At 46.6% G+C, this 17,138-nt stretch overlaps 1 protein-coding gene across 2 annotated transcripts in view; it reads left to right on the top strand.

Moving 5' to 3' along the window:
- Positions 1–8,853: 8,853 nt before the first annotated feature.
- Ankrd10 (ankyrin repeat domain 10) overlaps positions 8,854–17,138 on the top strand; it is a 32,228-nt gene continuing 23,943 nt past the window's right edge. The window contains exons 1-3 of one of the 2 annotated variants that reach the window (XM_004663408.3): positions 8,854–9,075; positions 11,447–11,599; positions 15,419–15,510. In XM_004663408.3, coding sequence (XP_004663465.1) covers positions 8,869–9,075; positions 11,447–11,599; positions 15,419–15,510 — 452 coding nt within the window. In that variant the 5' untranslated portion in view covers positions 8,854–8,868. Of the gene's footprint in view, positions 9,076–10,125; positions 10,236–11,446; positions 11,600–15,418; positions 15,511–17,138 lie in introns of those variants that run through there. The other variant, XM_045146255.1, reaches the window with a different exon arrangement.

Below are 17,138 nucleotides of genomic sequence, written 5' to 3' on the forward strand. Positions count from 1 at the left end.
ATGAGGCCAGCATCACCCTGATACCAAAACCAGGCAAAGATAGAACAAAAAAAGAAAATTACAGACCAATCTCCCTCATGAACATAGATGCAAAAATTCTCAACAAAATATAGGCAAACAGAATACAAGAATATATCAAAAAGATCATTCACCCTGACCAAGTAGGCTTTATCACAGAGATGCAGGGATGGTTCAATATACGCAAATCTATAAATGTAATACATTATATAAATGGGTTGAAGGACAAAAATCACATGATCATCTCATTAGATGAAGAGAAAGCATTTGACAAAATCCAACATCCCTTTATGATAAAAGTCCTACAGAGACTGGGAATAAAAGAAACATACCTCAATATAATAAAAGCTATTTATGACAAGCCTACAGCCAACATATTACTAAATGGGGAAAAACTGGAAGCTTTTCCACTAAAATCAGGAACAAGATAAGGGTGTCCACTGTCCCCACTTTTATTTAATATAGTTCTGGAAGTCTTAGCCATAGCAATAAGGCAAGAGACACACATAAAAGGGATACAAATTGGAAAGGAAGAGATCAAGTTATCATTATTTACAGATGACATGATTCTTTACATAAAGGACCCTAAAAACTCTACTAGCAAACTGTTAGAGCTGATCAAAATGTACAGCCATGTAGCAGGATACAAAATAAATACACAGAAATCAGTAGCCTTCATATATGCTAACAACAAACACTCCCATTCACAATTGCATCCAAAAAAATAAAGTACCTTGGAATAAATCTAACCAAGGAAGTAAAGAATCTCTACAATGAAAACTTTAAAACTCTCAAGCGAGAAATTGCAGAAGACACTAGAAAGTGGAGAAACATCCCCTGTTCCTGGATTGGAAGAATCAATATTGTGAAAATGGCAATCTTACCAAAAGCAATCTACACATTTAATGCAATCCCTATCAAAATTCCAAAGGCATTCTTCTTGGAAATAGAAAAAACAACCCAAAAATTCACTTGGAATCACAAAAAACCTAGAATATCAAAAATAATACTGAGCAACAAAAGTAAGGCCTGTGGTATCACCAGACCTGATTTTAACCTGTACTACAGAGCCATAGTAACAAAAACAGCATGGTACTGGCACAAAAACAGACATGTAGATCAGTGGAACAGAATAGAAGACCCAGATGTAAGTCCAGGTAGCTATAGCCACCTGATATTTGATAAAAGTGCCAAAAATACTCATTGGAGAAAAGACAGCCTCTTCAGCAAATGGTGTTGAGAAAACTGGATATATATCTGTAGAAGGACGAAAATAAGATTCTTCTCTCTCTCCATGCACAAGAATTAAGTCCAAATGGATTAAAGACCTTAACATCAGACCTGAAACTCTGAAACTGCTAGGGGAAAAAGTAGGGGAAACCCTTCAACATATTGGTCTTGGCAAAGACTTTCTGAATACAACCCCAATTGCTCAGGCAATAAAACCACAGATTAATCACTGGGACCTCATGAAATTACAAAGATTTTGCACCGCAAAGGACACAGTGAAAAAAGCAAAGAGGCAACCTACAGAATGGGAAAAAATCTTCGCCAGCTATATATCTGATAGAGGATTAATATCTAGGATATACAAAGAACTCAAAAAGTTAAATAATAAGGAATCAAATAAGCCAATCAAACAATGGGCTATGGAGCTAAATAGAGAGTTCTCAAAGGAAGAAATACGAATGGCATATAAGCATCTAAAAAGATGTTCTACGTCACTAGTCATCAGAAAAATGCAGATTAAAACTACATTGAGATTCCATTTCACTCCTGTCAGATTGGCCACCATCATGAAAACAAATGATCATAAATGCTGGCGGGGATGTGGAAAAAGAGGAACCCTTCTACACTGCTGGTGGGAATGCAATCTGGTCCAGCCATTGTGGAAATCAGTGTGGAGGTTCCTAAAACCACTAAAGATTGTTCTTCCATATGACCCAGCTATAGCACTCCTAGGCATATATCCTAAGGACTCATCTCATTTCCTTAGAAGTACGTGCTCAACCATGTTTATTGCTGCTCAACTTATAATAGCTGGGAAATGGAACCAGCCTAGATGTCCCTCAACTGATGAGTGGATAATGAAGATGTGGCACATTTATACAATGGAGTTCTACTCAGCAGTAAAGAAAAATGAAGTTATGAAATTTGCAGAAAAATGGATGGATCTGTAAAGGATTATATTAAGTGAGGTAACCCAGGCCCAGAAAGCCAAGCACCACATGTTCTCCCTCATATGTGGATCCTAGCTACAGATGATTGGGCTTCTGCGTGAAAATGAAAATACTTAGTAGAAGAGGCCAGTAAGTTAAAAAGGAGATATAGTGCCGGAGAGATGGCTTAGCGGTTAAGTGCTTGCCTGTGAAGCCTAAGGACCCCGGTTCAAGGCTTGATTCCCCAGGACCCAAGTTAGTCAGATGCACAAGGGGGCGCACGTGTCTGAAGTTTGTTTGCAGTGGTTGGAAGCCCTGGCGTGCCCATTCTCTCTCTGTCTCTGTCTATCACTCTCAAATAAATTTAAAAAAATAAACAAAAAAAAAACTTTAAAAAATGGAGATATAAAGGGAAGAGAAAGGAAGGGAGGAGGGTATTTAATAGGTTGGTATTGTACATATGTAAGTACAATGATTGAGATGGGGAGGTAATATGATGAAGAATGGAATTTCAAAGGGGAAAGTGTGGGGAGGGAGGTATTACCATGGGATATTTTTTTATAATTATGGAAAATGTTAATAAAAATTGTGGAAAAAAAAAAGACCATAGGGGCTGGAGAGATGGCTTAGCGGTTAAGGCATTTGCCTACAAAGCCAAAGGATCCCGGTTCGACTCTCTAGGACCCATATACACCAGATGCACAAGTTGTATGCAGTGGCTGGAGGCCCTGATGTGCCCATTCTCTCTCTCTCTTTCAAATAAATAAATAAATAAATAAATAAATAAAATTTTTTAAAATTAAAAAAAAAACTTCAGTTAATTGTTACCATATTGAAAAATGGTATTTGGGGAAACATGAATTTGTATTTCTGGGCCGGGTCATGCTCACTCGTGGTTGGCTCCAGAATGAACTAGCTTCCATTCACTTTGATGCATGTATGGTATTACTGTGTTTGCGCACTGACATGATGTTTTGGGAGACAGGCTCAGGTATCCAACACCCCAGAGGGTAGACAATAGGGTTGAATCTCTGTGCCATTCAGATTTTGTTCTGAGCTCAATAAAAAATGCATTAGGGGGCTGGAGGGATGGTTTAGCAGTTAAGGCACTTGCCTGCAAAGCCAAAGGATCCCCGTTCGATTCTCTTGGCCCCACGTAAGCCAGATGCGCAAGAGGGCGCATCTGTTTATTGTTATGCCCAGTTCTTGGCGCCCCCAGTGACTACCAAGGAGAACCAAACACGCATGCAAAGGCAAGGAGCTTTATTTCGGGCTTAAGCTTGGACTCTTGACTTCACCAACGCAGTGGATCCATACAAGAACCCTGAGCAGCAGGGGGGCAGGTTTTTTTATAGGCATTTGAACCAAGAAGTAGGGGAATGGTTCCATGATTGGTAGATTTAAGTAGTAACTGCACTTGTACTTTTCTGATAGGCTTAGGATGCTGGGGGTCAGAGCTGGTGGGCAGGGGGCTAGGGGAATTTCAAGCAGATTAGGTAACCTTTATTGTGATTGGCTATGTGTGTTTGAGGAACTTAAGCAACTTGTCTTATGACTATAGAAATGTATGGCATAAGCAATTTGTGATTTTCTTTTCAGTAACTGTTAAATTATTTAAATCTTGCTGGGAAACAGAAACTTAGGCCTACTGGTGACTCTGAAGCCTGTCATGGTGTCCCTCTGGTTCCTGAGTCCTTCATTATAGTGGTTGGAGGCCCTGGTGTACCCATTCTCTCTCTCTTTCTCTCCCTTTTCCCTCTCAAATAAATAACATATTTTATTTTTATTTTTATTTTTCAAGGTAGGGGTCTCGCTCGAACTCAAGCTGACCTGGAATTCACTATGTAGTTTCAGGGTGGCCTCAAACTCATGGTGATCCTCCTACCTCTGCCTCCTGAGTGCTGGGATTAAAGGCGTGCGCCACTGCGCCCAGCAGGATATATTTTTTAAAAGGCATTGGGAGGTTTTATGTTCATCTATTGTTAGATATTTTTCTTTTTGAAGAAGAGTTCCCTGGGCAGGAGTGTGGAGCTAAGGGGTGGAGTAGGAATGGAAGCGGAGGGACCCCGGATGTACTTGGAGGCGGAAGGAAGTAGTGCTGATCCTTGGGGTGGCTAGCAGACACGGTGTCATTTACAGGGTTGGAGAACACTGTGCATGTGTAGGATGGTTGACAGGTGTGGCTCGGGTGACTCACAATTTCACTGGCACAGAAGCAGAGATGACTTTGAGAGGTGCAAAGTGCCATACTGGGGATACCGCCCCAGCCCTGGGATTTGCGAGTCTGGCCTGGGTGGAGCTGGGGGAGGCCAGGCTACAGACTTCAAGGGAGGGATCATCAGCATATAAATAGAGTCTGAAGGTGTGGAATTAAATAGCGTTGCCCAGGAAGCAAGCACAGAGGCTACCCAGGACTAGAGGGCCAAGCCCTGGCATTGTCCTTGAACGTTTAGAGGTCAGGCCTGTTGCAGAGCTGGAGCAGGGTGTTTCAAAATGAATCAGGTGGCCGACTTGCTGTGCATTTCTGGGAAAGATAATGAGGACAGTCCTGGGTCTCTGGGTCCATGTGCTGGCTCCTAGTGATTCTCTGTAGAGTAAGCAGTATGTCCTTGCCATTAAGCCCAGCCCCAGGCAAGGTGGCCATCAAGGTTACAGCTGCTCTGTGCTACACTAAAACTACTAAGAGGGAGGCAGAGGATGAGGGTCCCCCCCCAGAGGTGACAACGCCGCTGCCTCCTCGTAGCTCTCAGGAATACCAACTGCAGTGCCCAAGAGAGATGATCTCCCAGGGCCACCAGACCAAGCAGCAGGGCAGAGGAAACCAGAACATGGGCACTAGGGACACACTCAGGAGCTCACATGCACCCCAAGTGGCACTGGATTCTGAGAACAGAAACCCCTGGAGACTTCTACCTTATAATTTAGGCTTCAAGAGGTGAAAAACAACCGGGAGCAATGGCAGCATCGGACAGCATCAGTCACTGTGACTTCCATAAATTGCAGCCAACTCACGAGCTCAAAGTAGTCTGGAGAACAGTTAGAAACCTGTGTCCTCCCCTGTAAAGGTGTTTTTCATACTCATAGTCTCATCTGGCCTAGACAACGACCCTTTTATCTGGACAAAACTACTGTCCTCCTTCAATGTTATTTAGCAAATATGAATGAGGTGGCTAAGGAACTCTCCCAGCAAAGAAGCGTCCTTTGATACTCTTTCCAAACACATCGGCTCAGCCTTCCAAAAGAGAAGGAAAGTGTTGATATATGCAAAATTAACTGTCCCTTTGGAAAGCCCCCACGGCTCCTGCTGCCACCAGAGCAATGCTGTTTTCACTGGCCTCGGTCCTACTTCCCTGTGCTTTCTCTAGATGTCCAACAGTTACTGAAAGATGTTGCTCTTGAGTTTAAAAGCAACAGGAAGAGTGGTGGAAGGTTCTGGAAGACAAGCATTGTCTTCACAGTGGACACCATGTTATGACACAATCATTCACAGGCTTAGTGTCTGTATTCTTTGCAGTAAGTCACTTTAACCCAATTCCTGTTGAGTGAGATAGCCAAGATAATCTTATACTCAGTAAAGAACAGCTTAGGCTGAGTTTGAACCTACCATATAGTCAAGAATGACCTGTAACTCCTGATCTTCCTGCCTCTACTGCCCAGGCATCACCAGGTCCAACTCCTCTCAATGTTCTGAAGAAGTCAACATGACAGAGTCACTGATCACTAAGGAAAATGTCAATCTCTTCAATGACCCATGTCCTGGGGTCTGGTCAGCTAGTGACCAGGCTAGTGCCTGGAAGCAAGCACACTCATCTAAGTCGGTGGCTGGGGGGGGGGGGGGGGGGGGGGAGGGTGTAGGATTTCCCAGCCTGCTCTGCAGGCAGCAGTGGACTCCAGTACTCCAGTGCGCCTCCCAGGTGAACTTGTGAAGTATCTTATAATAGTAGTGACTCACTGGGGACTTTTCTCTATGGTAATGACAAGCAACTTAGGAATCCATTGGAAACACTTCAAATGACACTATGGCTGTGAAATGAAAAGGCTGTCAGCAATCACTCTTATGTCACTGGCCCAGAAGCTGGCTCCTGGGATGCTGCCGGGACCTGCCATGCATTCAGCCAGGGGCCTCTCCTTTCCTCCCTGGTATCTGCTATGGTGTTGAATGCTTCCCCAAAGCCCTTGGGTTAAGGCTTGGGTGGGGAGGACAGGGTGAGGAAAAGGTCTCTAGGTCCTTGGAGATGCCCCTGCAAAGGGGACTGTGAGACCTGGCCTCTCACTCTCTGCCCCAGAGTGGCTTTCTTTGCCACACACTCCTGCCATAAAGTGCTGCCTCACCTGAGGCCTAGCGCTCCAGGGCCACCTGATCTGGAACCTCTACAACCACAAGCCAAAACAAGCCTTTTCTCTTGACTAAATGTCTCAGGTGTTCCACCACAGCGCCATGAAGCTAGCATGGTCCTCTTCTCCTTCCGTCCCAACAAGAACACACGTGGGTCTCTTTTTAAGATGAGTTGGAGAGATGGCTTAGTGGTTAAGCGCTTGCCTGTGAAGCCTAAGGACCACGGTTCGAGGCTCAAGTCCCCAGGACCCACGTTAGCCAGATGCACAAGGGGGCACATGCGTCTGGAGTTCGTTTGCAGTGGCTGGAGGCCATGGCGTTCCCATTCTCTCTATCTGCCTCTTTCTCTCTGTTGCTTTCAAATAAATAAATTAATTTAAAAAAATTAAGATGACTTGGGCTGATTTCCCCCTTTTCAATATTAACATAAATAAAAATGTTAAAATATTTTTATTTTGCTGGGTGTGACAGCACATGCCTTTAATCCCAGCACTTGGGAGGCAGAGGTAAGAGGATTGCTGTGAATTCGAGGTCACCCTAAGACTACAGAGTGAATTCCAGGTCAGCCTGGGATAGAGCAAAACCTTACCTCGAAAAACCAAAATAAATAAATAAATAAATAAAAATAAATTATTTGCAATCAGAGAGAGAGAGAGAGAAGAGAAAGAGAATGGGTGTCCTGGGGCCTCCAGCTGCTGCAAATGTTCCACTGTGCATCTATCTATGCTTTATGTGGGGTACTGGGGAATCAAACTGAGATTGTTAGGCTTTGTAGGCAAGCTCCTTAGCTACTGTGCTATCTCTCCAACCCCACCTCCTTTTCTAAACAAGGAAAAAGAAACAGATAGGCAACATTCTAGATTCTTGTAATCAAAATCTCTGGCACAGAAGCAACAGGCAGGTGGCTGAGCTGAGTTCCAGGTCAGCTATGTAGCAAGTTAGAGGCTTTACTCAAGGTTGAATTTGTACTATGGGGAGTATTGTAAGAGGAAAACAGAAAGCAAGGTTTACAAGGAAAAACTACATTTAAAAAAAAATGGCTAGGAACATGCTTTAGTAAGTATTCACAAACGTAGTCATTCCTGGATGGTAAAATTACTGTCATAATTTAAAAAAATCACATTTGAAAAGCATGCAGCGCAGAGATGACTCAGCGGTTAAAGCCTATTGGCCAGGGGTTCAATTCCCCAGTACCCCCATAAAGCAAGAAGTACAAAGTGGAGCATCTGGCATTAGTGTGCAGCAGCAAGAGATCCTGTGTGTATACACCCACACACACATGCGCGTGTGTAAATTTTTTAACAATTTGTAAGGAGAGAAAGGACAGACAGGGCATTGGCCAGGGCCCAGGGCCTCTTGCAAACGAACTCCAGACATGTGCACCTCTTTGTTCATCTGGCTTTTCATGGGTACTGGGGAATCGATCCGGGTAGTTAGGCTTTGCAAGCAAACGCCTTTAACCACTGAGCCACCTCTCCAGCTTCGCAAATAATGTTTTGAAGATCGTGGTACTTTATCATTTGAAGCAGGGACATTACTTCCTAGGCTGTTTTTCTCGACATAAGGCCTTTTATTGTGTGCCCCACCTGGCCCTGTGACTCAGCCTGTGAGTGAGGGCCTCACCTTCCCCTAGCTGGCCTCGGTTTCCCGGCAGCATCCCAATTAAGGGACACAGAAAGTGGCGCACCCTCGTTAATTTCCGATTCTTAACGAGGAGCCCAATAAACACTCATTGGAGGAACTTAACGTAGCCGCAGAAGCATGCTCCGGAGTCGGCACAAGCGTCTGCGACCCACGGGCGGGCGGAGCCCCGCGGGAGGCCGGGACCAGGGCAGCCCAAGGGGCCTAAGGGGCCGCAGCCAGGAAAGTCGGGCCTCCAGGGTTGAGCTCAGCCAGGCCCCGCCCCCGCCTCGGTTGCCACCGCCTCAGCTGTCAATCACAGACAGACCACGCCCCCAAACTCAGCCGGCGTGGGTTTTGAATCTCAACGGCCTTGAGCCTTCGCAGTGCCCGGCTTAGTCGTCGGCCACGCCCACCGCTGCAACGGCCGCCGCAGGCGCCGATTGCAGCCAGGCCCCGCCCCTCGGGCCCACGCCCCGCCCCCGGCCTCCTCAGGCGTGCGCCGCGGCCAGGCCGCGCCCCCACCCCGAGCGGGCCCAGGCGCCGGCCGGTGTAGCTCGCAGGCCCCGCCCCTCCGCGCAGGCCCCGCCCTCAGTGCGCGCTCAGCTCCACAGCGGGTGGGACGCGGCGACCGAGCGCCACACTCCTTTGTGCTCGGGCGGCGGCGTCCTCGCGCGGCCTTCCCCGGCACGTCCTGTCGCCCGGCAGCGCGCGCCTCGCGGGCAACCACAGACCATGTCGGCGGGCGCGGGCGCGGGCGTGGAGGCAGGCTTCTCCAGCGAGGAGCTGCTGTCGCTCCGCTTCCCGCTGCATCGCGCTTGCCGCGACGGGGACCTGGCCGCGCTCTGCTCGCTGCTGCCGCACACGCCGCACGCCCACCTGGCCGCCGAGGACTCCTTCTACGGATGGACGCCCGTGCACTGGGCCGCGCACTTCGGCAAGGTGGGCGCGGGCGCTTTAAGGCGCCATTTTCCGCGCTTTTCCTGGGAGGGATCGGGGTCGCCGGCGTCCCCCCCCCCCGCTACCGAGGGCTGCAGGGCGCATGTGCGGCGGCGCAGAATCTGGGAACCCCCCTCGGGGGTCAGGGTCGGGGTGGGGGGCGCGTGCTGGGAAATCGCGGCGGAAACGAGGTCGGCGGAGCCCGCGCCGCTAAGGACCAGGACGCATGCGCGGCGAGGACCCCGGGGGGCGCGGGGCGTGCCGGGAGCCCCGAGGAGCGCCTGCGCATGGGCGGCGCGCGTGGAGCGGCTCTCCGCCTCCCCGCCCGAGGCGGCCGCGGAGCCTCCTTTCCCCTCGGGGACACCCGGAGGTAGCTTCTCGTGATGGAGTGCGTGGCCCCACGACTTCCGAAACACCGCCCGCCAACGCTTCGCGGTTCTTCTGGAGGGCGGCCGCTGGGCGGGTCCAGCTGCTCGGAGCCATGCGGCCTTGCAGGCGGCGTGGCCTTGGAAAGCCCCGGGTCCAGCGGCCACGCCTTCCAGCCCGCGAGCGCCGGCGCCCTCCCTCCTTTCAGACGGTTTCCGCGTTGGGCGACGTACACGGGTACCCCAGCTCCCCGGGCGTTTGTGAGCCCATTTGCTCCCTGAGCGCCCTGCACGGTGGTTATTAAACCCTCTAATTACCTGCTTTTACGATATGCCTTGTAACAGCACTGTGCAGAATTCCAAAGCCAGTTTCCTCTGTTGAAGCCATAGCTGGCGGGCCCACGCCCTGCGACCTCTGTCCCCGGTTAACCACATTACACGTGCCAAGCCCTCTCCTGTGTACAGAGCTTGACACCTGCTCGTCTTACCAGCAGTTCATACTTTCGATTTGTCCTTCCTTTCCTTTCCTTTCCTTTCCTTTTTTTTTTTTTTTTTTTTTTTGGTTTTCCGAGGTAGGCTCTGGATCTGGCCCAGGGTGTCCTCGAACTCACAGTGACCCTCCTACCTCAGCTACCCGTGGGATTAAAGGTGTGCGCCACCACACTGGGCTAAGCTAGCTAGTTTGCCTGCCTGCAGGGCCTTCAGCCACTGCAAACAAACTCCAGATGCATGCACCTCTTTGTTCATCTGGCTTTCATGGGTACTGGGGAATCGAACCGCAGTCGTTCGGCTTTGCAGGCAAGTTCCATAACAACTGAGCCATCTCTCCAGCCCCGATACTTTCATTTTCCCCTTTGCAGATTGAAGGCGGTTCCCCCAGCCTTCACTCTTACCATATAAAGTTTTAGATCTGTTAATCCCAATTGTGAGGTTCAACTCCTAGAAGTGTTTGTCGTGATCAGTCCTTGGGGAGCTGTTTGTCCTTGAGAAGTCTCCTCTCAAGAGCAGAGAATAGTTTGCATCAGGAATACCTTCTGTGCCAACTACCATCTGGTCAGCTGAGCAGAAACTGCAGATTGTAGACCATGAGAGTTGACTAGAAAATTGAGGCACTTTGGGGCCTGGCTATAAAGTAGTCTTCACTTGTCAGTCTTTGAGTTAAGGTCATGTGCAGAACGCAACCGTGTTGTGGCTTTTTATTGTTTTGCTTACAGTTTTCTTTCTATTGAGTTTTTTTAAGTCCGGAAAAGTAATGTAGGGTATAAGTGTTGATAGCTGGTACCATGTAAAAAATAGTTAAGCACACTGCGGAAAACAGTCACTGTAAAGAGTTTACTAAAGGCTACACAAATTTTTGTGACCTCCCTACCACTGTAATGTTATATGTACGAAAGTCTTGATAGAATTTTAAAAAATATTTTAAATTATTTATTTGAGCGACACAGAGAAAGAATGGGTGCGCCAGGGCCTCCAGCCACTGCAAAGGAACTCCGCATGTATGCGCCAACTTGTGCATCTGGCTTACGTGGGGCCTGGGGAATCGAGCCTTGAACTGGGGTCCTTAGGCTTCACAGGCAAGCACTTAACCGCTAAGCCATCTCTCCAGTCCTTGATAGAATTTTAAAAAAATATTTATTTGAGAAGGAGAGAGAGAATGGGCGCGCCAGAACCTCTATCCACTGCAAACGAACTCCAACACATGCACACCTTGTCCATCTGGCGTTACATGTACTGGGGAATCGAACTCTAATCCTTAGGCTTTGCAGGCAAGTACCTTAACCACTGAGCCATCTCTCCAGCCTTGATAGAACTTTTTATTTTTTTTTGAGAGAGAATTGGCACACCAGGGCCTTCAGCCATTAAATGTCTTAAGTTTTGCATGCTGTTGGGAAGGAATTACAATAGAATGGTAACAGAAATGCCACTTGTCAGCAGTATGGAGTTTCAGTAGTGTAGCATGTATTATGCTGACATGCCCTATGTTTTTGTGCTCCCGCCTGTGTCTGAAGTTGGAATGCTTAATCCAGTTGGTAAGAGCTGGAGCCACGCTGAATGTCTCTACCACCCGCTATGCCCAGACCCCAGCCCACATCGCTGCTTTCGGAGGACATCCTCAGTGCCTGGTATGGCTGATTCAAGCTGGGGCCAACATTAATAAACCGGTAAGAATTCTTTTTCCTTTCGAGTTACTTACTCATAAAATACTGTTGTCGTTTGAGGCCTTAATTAGAGTTTGATGTCTTTACCTGAGGCAAGCTGGAATGCGTTCCTTCAGTCATTTGTGGGTAACAGGCTTTTCCAGAGGCATGCATCCAGTTTACAGAGTGCTTTTATCTAGTATCTGACTTGCTTAGATATGATCCCATGATTTGCCCAAGGTCACAGCTTGGTAACTGAAGGCAGCTGGCCCAGAGCCCAGATTTCCTGGCTCCTGCTCACAGCTGCCTGTACTTCACAGACACTGTAGAGTGAGTGGCTTAAGTCTGCTTCAGGCACAAGGGGAGGAGGCCCAGATGAAGAAAGGGTGCTAAATGTCTGCGTGGTTTGAGGAGTGAGGGGCAAAGGGTTTAGATTTAGATAAAGTACACAGTGAGCCAGGTTTGTTAGGGTGTACTTTAGGTTTCTCTAAGTACGTGTTTATACTGCCTGTTGATGCAGAGGTGTCCAGTAGATGGTCTGAACTGGAGCCGTCCTAGGGACCTGCCATGGGCTTGGGGCCATTATGTGAACCTTTTTTTATTCCTTGTCACATATTTTTCTGCAAGTAGTCACCAGTGTTTTGTTGCATCCAAAGGAATTTTATTACTATTCCATCACATTCATTCTTGGTTATAGCAGGTGCAGAGAAGCTGTCATCCCTCTCCTGAGGATAGCTCTACAACCCATCTAGTATAAGAGACCATGGGACCCAGGCTGAAACAGGGATAGAGGAAATTGGGTGCAAGGTCGTTTGTTCTCCCCCCCCCCCCCAGGTAGGGTCTCACTCTAGCCCAGGCTGACCTGGAGTTCACTATGGAGTCTCAGGGTGGCCTCGAACTCACAGCAGTCCTCCTACCTCTGCCTCCCGAGTGCTGGGATTAAAGGCGTGCACCACCACGCCCGGCACATTTGTTCTTCTTAAGAGACTCGACTTGCAGTGAAGACATTGTGGAGGAGAGGCCCACATTTGCCTCAGTGAGACTTGAGTGGGGACAACTTTACACCACACTCCCTTTCCTTCCTTCCCTCTGCACCACACATGCCTTTAGGCCATGTTGTTTCTATGCACATGAGTTGCTCTTTTCTCCTGCACCTGTACCTTGCAGGGCCAGCTTGTCCAACCACTCATCTCAACATCCATTCTCTCTCTCTTTAATGAGAGGAGGGAGAATTTGTGTCCAGAGTCTCCAGCCACTCGAACTCCAGACATGTGCACCATCTTGTGAGCATGTGCCACCTTGCATGCTTACATCACCTTGTGTGACTGACTTACATGGGATGTGGAGAATAGAACATGGGTCCTTAGGCTTCACAGGCAAGCACCTTAGCTGTTAAGCTCTCTCTCTGGCTTTCAACATTCATACTTTTGCCTCCTGCTCTCAGAGTAGAATGGGTACTGTGAGTTTGAATTTAGGTTCTGTTGCCAACAAGTTTCTATCAATAGAATATGAGTAATCCCATGTATGGTGGTAAATGTTAATATGGGAGGAATTTAAGTATAGAATTGTCTGTATGTTAATTTTAAGTTGTTACAAATCATCTATAGAGGTCTAAAGAAAATGCCCAGTACTACTTTGTAGGCCTTTTAAAATCTGGAAACCACTTTCAACTAGTACCTTACAGCAGATGTTGAGAATGTGGCCTGAGGATGTGCCAGTGTCCTGCGCCATCCTCGGAGGTGCCTTCTGCCCTCTGCTTTCCACAGGTAGACCCTCCAAGCCTCTCTTCGCAGCCTTGTGTGGGTGGGTGTTCATATGGCCAGAGTGTCCTGGGTTCCCTTAGCAAACAAGCAAGTGTCCTGGAATTCCTCCCCAAATGCCATGGGTTGCTAATGGTAGCTTCTTAATTCTCCATTTGCAGACACTAGCTTGCTCTGTAATCACAAATAAGCCTCAGCTTCTAGATGGACTCCCAGCAGCCCTCAAGGCACAGTAGCCTTCTGGCAGTGCCTTGTACACTGATGGTTCATCTTTGGATACACAAGTCTTTGTCATTGTTTTTGTGGTCAATTTTTTGAATCTGCCCTAGCATTACTTCTGCTGACCTCTTGGCATGTTAGCTGCTGGCACTTCCATGTACATTTCCTTGCTCCCTGTGGGAGGCTCGTGCAGAAGCTGGCCGTCTTGCAGGTGAACTGTGAAATGACAGTGCTGTCTGCAGGTTCTGTGTTGCACACTTCCTGAAGAGGAAGTGAGACTGACTTTCTTATGAGATACAACAGGGAACAGTAACCCGTTCTGCCTATCTTGGGACTTCGGGTATCTTTCCCCTCCCCTGCTTTCGCATAGAATTTGTGATGGTTCTCAAATCGTACTGCACACTGTGGAGATGTGATGGAATTGGGGACTTGAACACCCTTTCCATGGAGGGCTGCCTCTCACTCTATCAGAAGTTGTCTCTGTAGCATGTGGCTTTAGTGTGCACTGCCCTCAAAGGTGGGCCACAAAGCAGCCTTTTCTCTGCATACTCTTGGTATCCCTCTGGCTTTTGGGTTGTTTCTCTTGTTCCAAGGTTAGCACTGATCACTTCTTTTTGGAGTATGTTCTACAGAGATTTACCTAACTGTTAGTTTTCTTGTGTTTTTGTCTAACTTTTATTTACTTGTCCTTATTTCAGACCTCTTCTCTGTTTGATTTTATAAGCATGCTGATTTACTAGGTAGTTCTTAGATAGCCATCTAGTTTGCTGTTTCATCTCTTTGTTCAAAAATGGACTTTTCCTGTTTGTAGTCAAGTGTTCCTTTTAGAACCATTTAGACCCTTCTTTAAATTGATGCATACTCCTTGTCCTAAGCAGTTAACAGTCTTTCTCAGTGGTTTCACTAAAGAATCCATTGCTTTTTTTCTTTCACCTCTCTTCCTACCTCTCTGGTAGTTGTGTCTTTGTGAATGCATTTACACTGCCCCACTCCTGCCTTTTCTTTTTACCCCTTAATTACTTGGTAGGTAGGCCCCATACTGCCAGCTGCAGCTTGTGGGAGGGGGGACGGGGGGGGGGGGGAGGGCTGCATCAAGTGCTATAGAAGACTTGCCCTTGGGATTTCCTGGACACAGCCTCAGGTGAATGTTTCTGGCACAAGTGCCTCCTGATTGCTTGTCTCTTCAATCACAGTTACTTTGGTTCTTACCAACAGCCTAGGAACATTGTACTGTGTTACCTGTGTGGACTGTGACTCTGTTAAGCTCCGTAGTACCTTTCCTAAATCTCACTTTTGTCCTTGCCTCCTTGATGCCTCTTCCAGTATCTTTACTAAATGAAAAGTGACTCATGTTTTTCCTTCTCTTTGCCCCTATCTGACCCTGAATCATCTTGTCTAAAATAGGGTGCGGATCAATTCCAGATAGACAGTTCAGGACACTGGGTCAGCACTGCACTAGCTGTAGAGGCATGTGTGCGTAGACTGGAGAAGGTAGATGTGTGCTGCTGCTTAGCCTGGAGTGCTGTTTCAGTGTGATTCTAAAGAGCCCAAAACTTACTACAGGACAGTTATCTTGTGTTCCATACATCATACTTATTCTCATGGCATTCACACTTGTCCATAAGAGAAGGCCCCTCCTCAGATCTTTGGTTGCTTATCAGAGGCTAACGATTTTGGAAGGCATGTCTCTCGGTCCATGGCTACCTCTCCCTTCATGCATTTACTTCCTGTGTTCTGCTTCACATTCTGCTCACCACGTTACTTTATTTTAGAGATGCATGATGAGAGGGCTCTGACCTGTGCTGGTCACTCTGCCTCACAGTGTGGACAGCTTAGTCTGATCTGAGCTTTTGTTGTGTTTCAGGACTGTGAGGGGGAAACTCCCATTCACAAGGCGGCCCGCTCTGGGAGCCTCGAGTGCATCAGTGCCCTGGTGGCGAACGGGGCTCACACCGAGTAAGTGCCTTCTATTATTCCTCCCACCAGAGATGTTTCCACACTCACACCAGAAGCAGCATATAGAGCAAGCAAAAGCCCTGCCCCTTTTGGGGCAGGTGATGTCAGTGAGAAGTGTGAGTGCTAAGCTGATCTCACTAAGCAGGCTGAGTTCCATGACTATTGGTTTGGAACTTGGTGTCATTGACTTGGCCACTGAGGAGGAGTGTCACTGGCAGGTCTTTTCCCTGTTTGAACTCCAAAGGAAGTGACTGTGGTTAGGTTGCAGTAGAAATCTTTAGGCTTCTCTCTGGCTCAAAACAGTCTTAAAAGACAATGAGCATTTCTAAGTGTGGATGTCCTCATCTTAGCAAGGGTGAGAACGTTACTTTTTTTTTTTTAAGAATTGTGAAGTACGGCTTCCTAGAAAGTGGGACTGCCAATAGTAAAGACTTCACATTGGCTGTTTTTGGTACCAAAGGCATTATTCTGGAATGTTTTCATTTTAGTCCCACTTACATGAACTAACTAGTCTTTACCATCTGCTAGAACAACCTTAGTGTGTAAGCATATTAATTCAGAAATGTGATCTTGTATGCAAATCAGTATTTAGTCACGGCATTATACATTTAAGTAAATACTAAATTCATTTGTTTTAACTTTTTTATATTGTAAAATTTTTCTTCACAGTTCACAGCATTAACAAAACGGATGCAGTTTTTCACCCTTAAAATGTTGAGTGTAAGCCATAGATAGCTACAATAACCAAAACAATCTGAATAAGTCACAAAAAATTATTAGAAGCTACTTCATTCTAATTGGAAGTGAGAAATCTGAAACATTGGGAGAAGTAAACCCTGTAAAACTTAGTTTAACCCTTTGGTTTCCATTTCACTGTCTTGACTCTGTATTGAGGTAAATTCTGACCATAGACCCTGATGGCAAAGCCCCACAGGTCACATCACGGACACCCCTGTGCGAGGCTGGTGAGCTTGCAGTGTCCTGGCTGATGAGTTAGTTATTAGCAAGATATGCCATTAGCTGAGTGTGCTCCTTTACTTACACAGGGTTGCTGGTCTAAATAGGGCCTGCATTGGCCAGGCATGGTTGGTTCTTGCCTGTACTACCAGTACTTGGATGACTAAGGCAAGAGGGTCAGAACTTTTGAGGCCAGCTTGGTTAAATGAAACCCTGTCTCAGAAAAAAAATAATAAGGCATTTATGAACTACATTTTAAGGACCCTTGTGACTTACGACTTAAGGTAATGTAAAAACAACCAATGATGTGGCTATATATTATATAATTTTAAAACATTAAGATGATTCTCAATTGCTTGAAAATTGTAGATGCAGTTTCATTAGCTGTGTTTACATTAGAAACAGATCTTTAATAGAAACTTTGATTATAAAATACATTCACATGACATAATTGACGAAATTGCTTAATTATCTTTATAGAAATAATGGATAATTAAAGTTGATCTTTTTAATAACTTACTTTCTAAATAATACTCTAATTAGTCCTGGACATATTATTACAAAGATGTTAGTTTTATTCATTTTAATGGTTAGTGTAATCCTTTGAGCCAATAAATATCACTATATCCTTTTTTAAATAAAAGTAGATATCTTAAAATATGAGCATCTTT

The sequence above is a fragment of the Jaculus jaculus genome, chromosome 3 (assembly GCF_020740685.1).
Source record: "Jaculus jaculus isolate mJacJac1 chromosome 3, mJacJac1.mat.Y.cur, whole genome shotgun sequence".
Lineage (NCBI taxonomy): Eukaryota > Metazoa > Chordata > Mammalia > Rodentia > Dipodidae > Jaculus > Jaculus jaculus.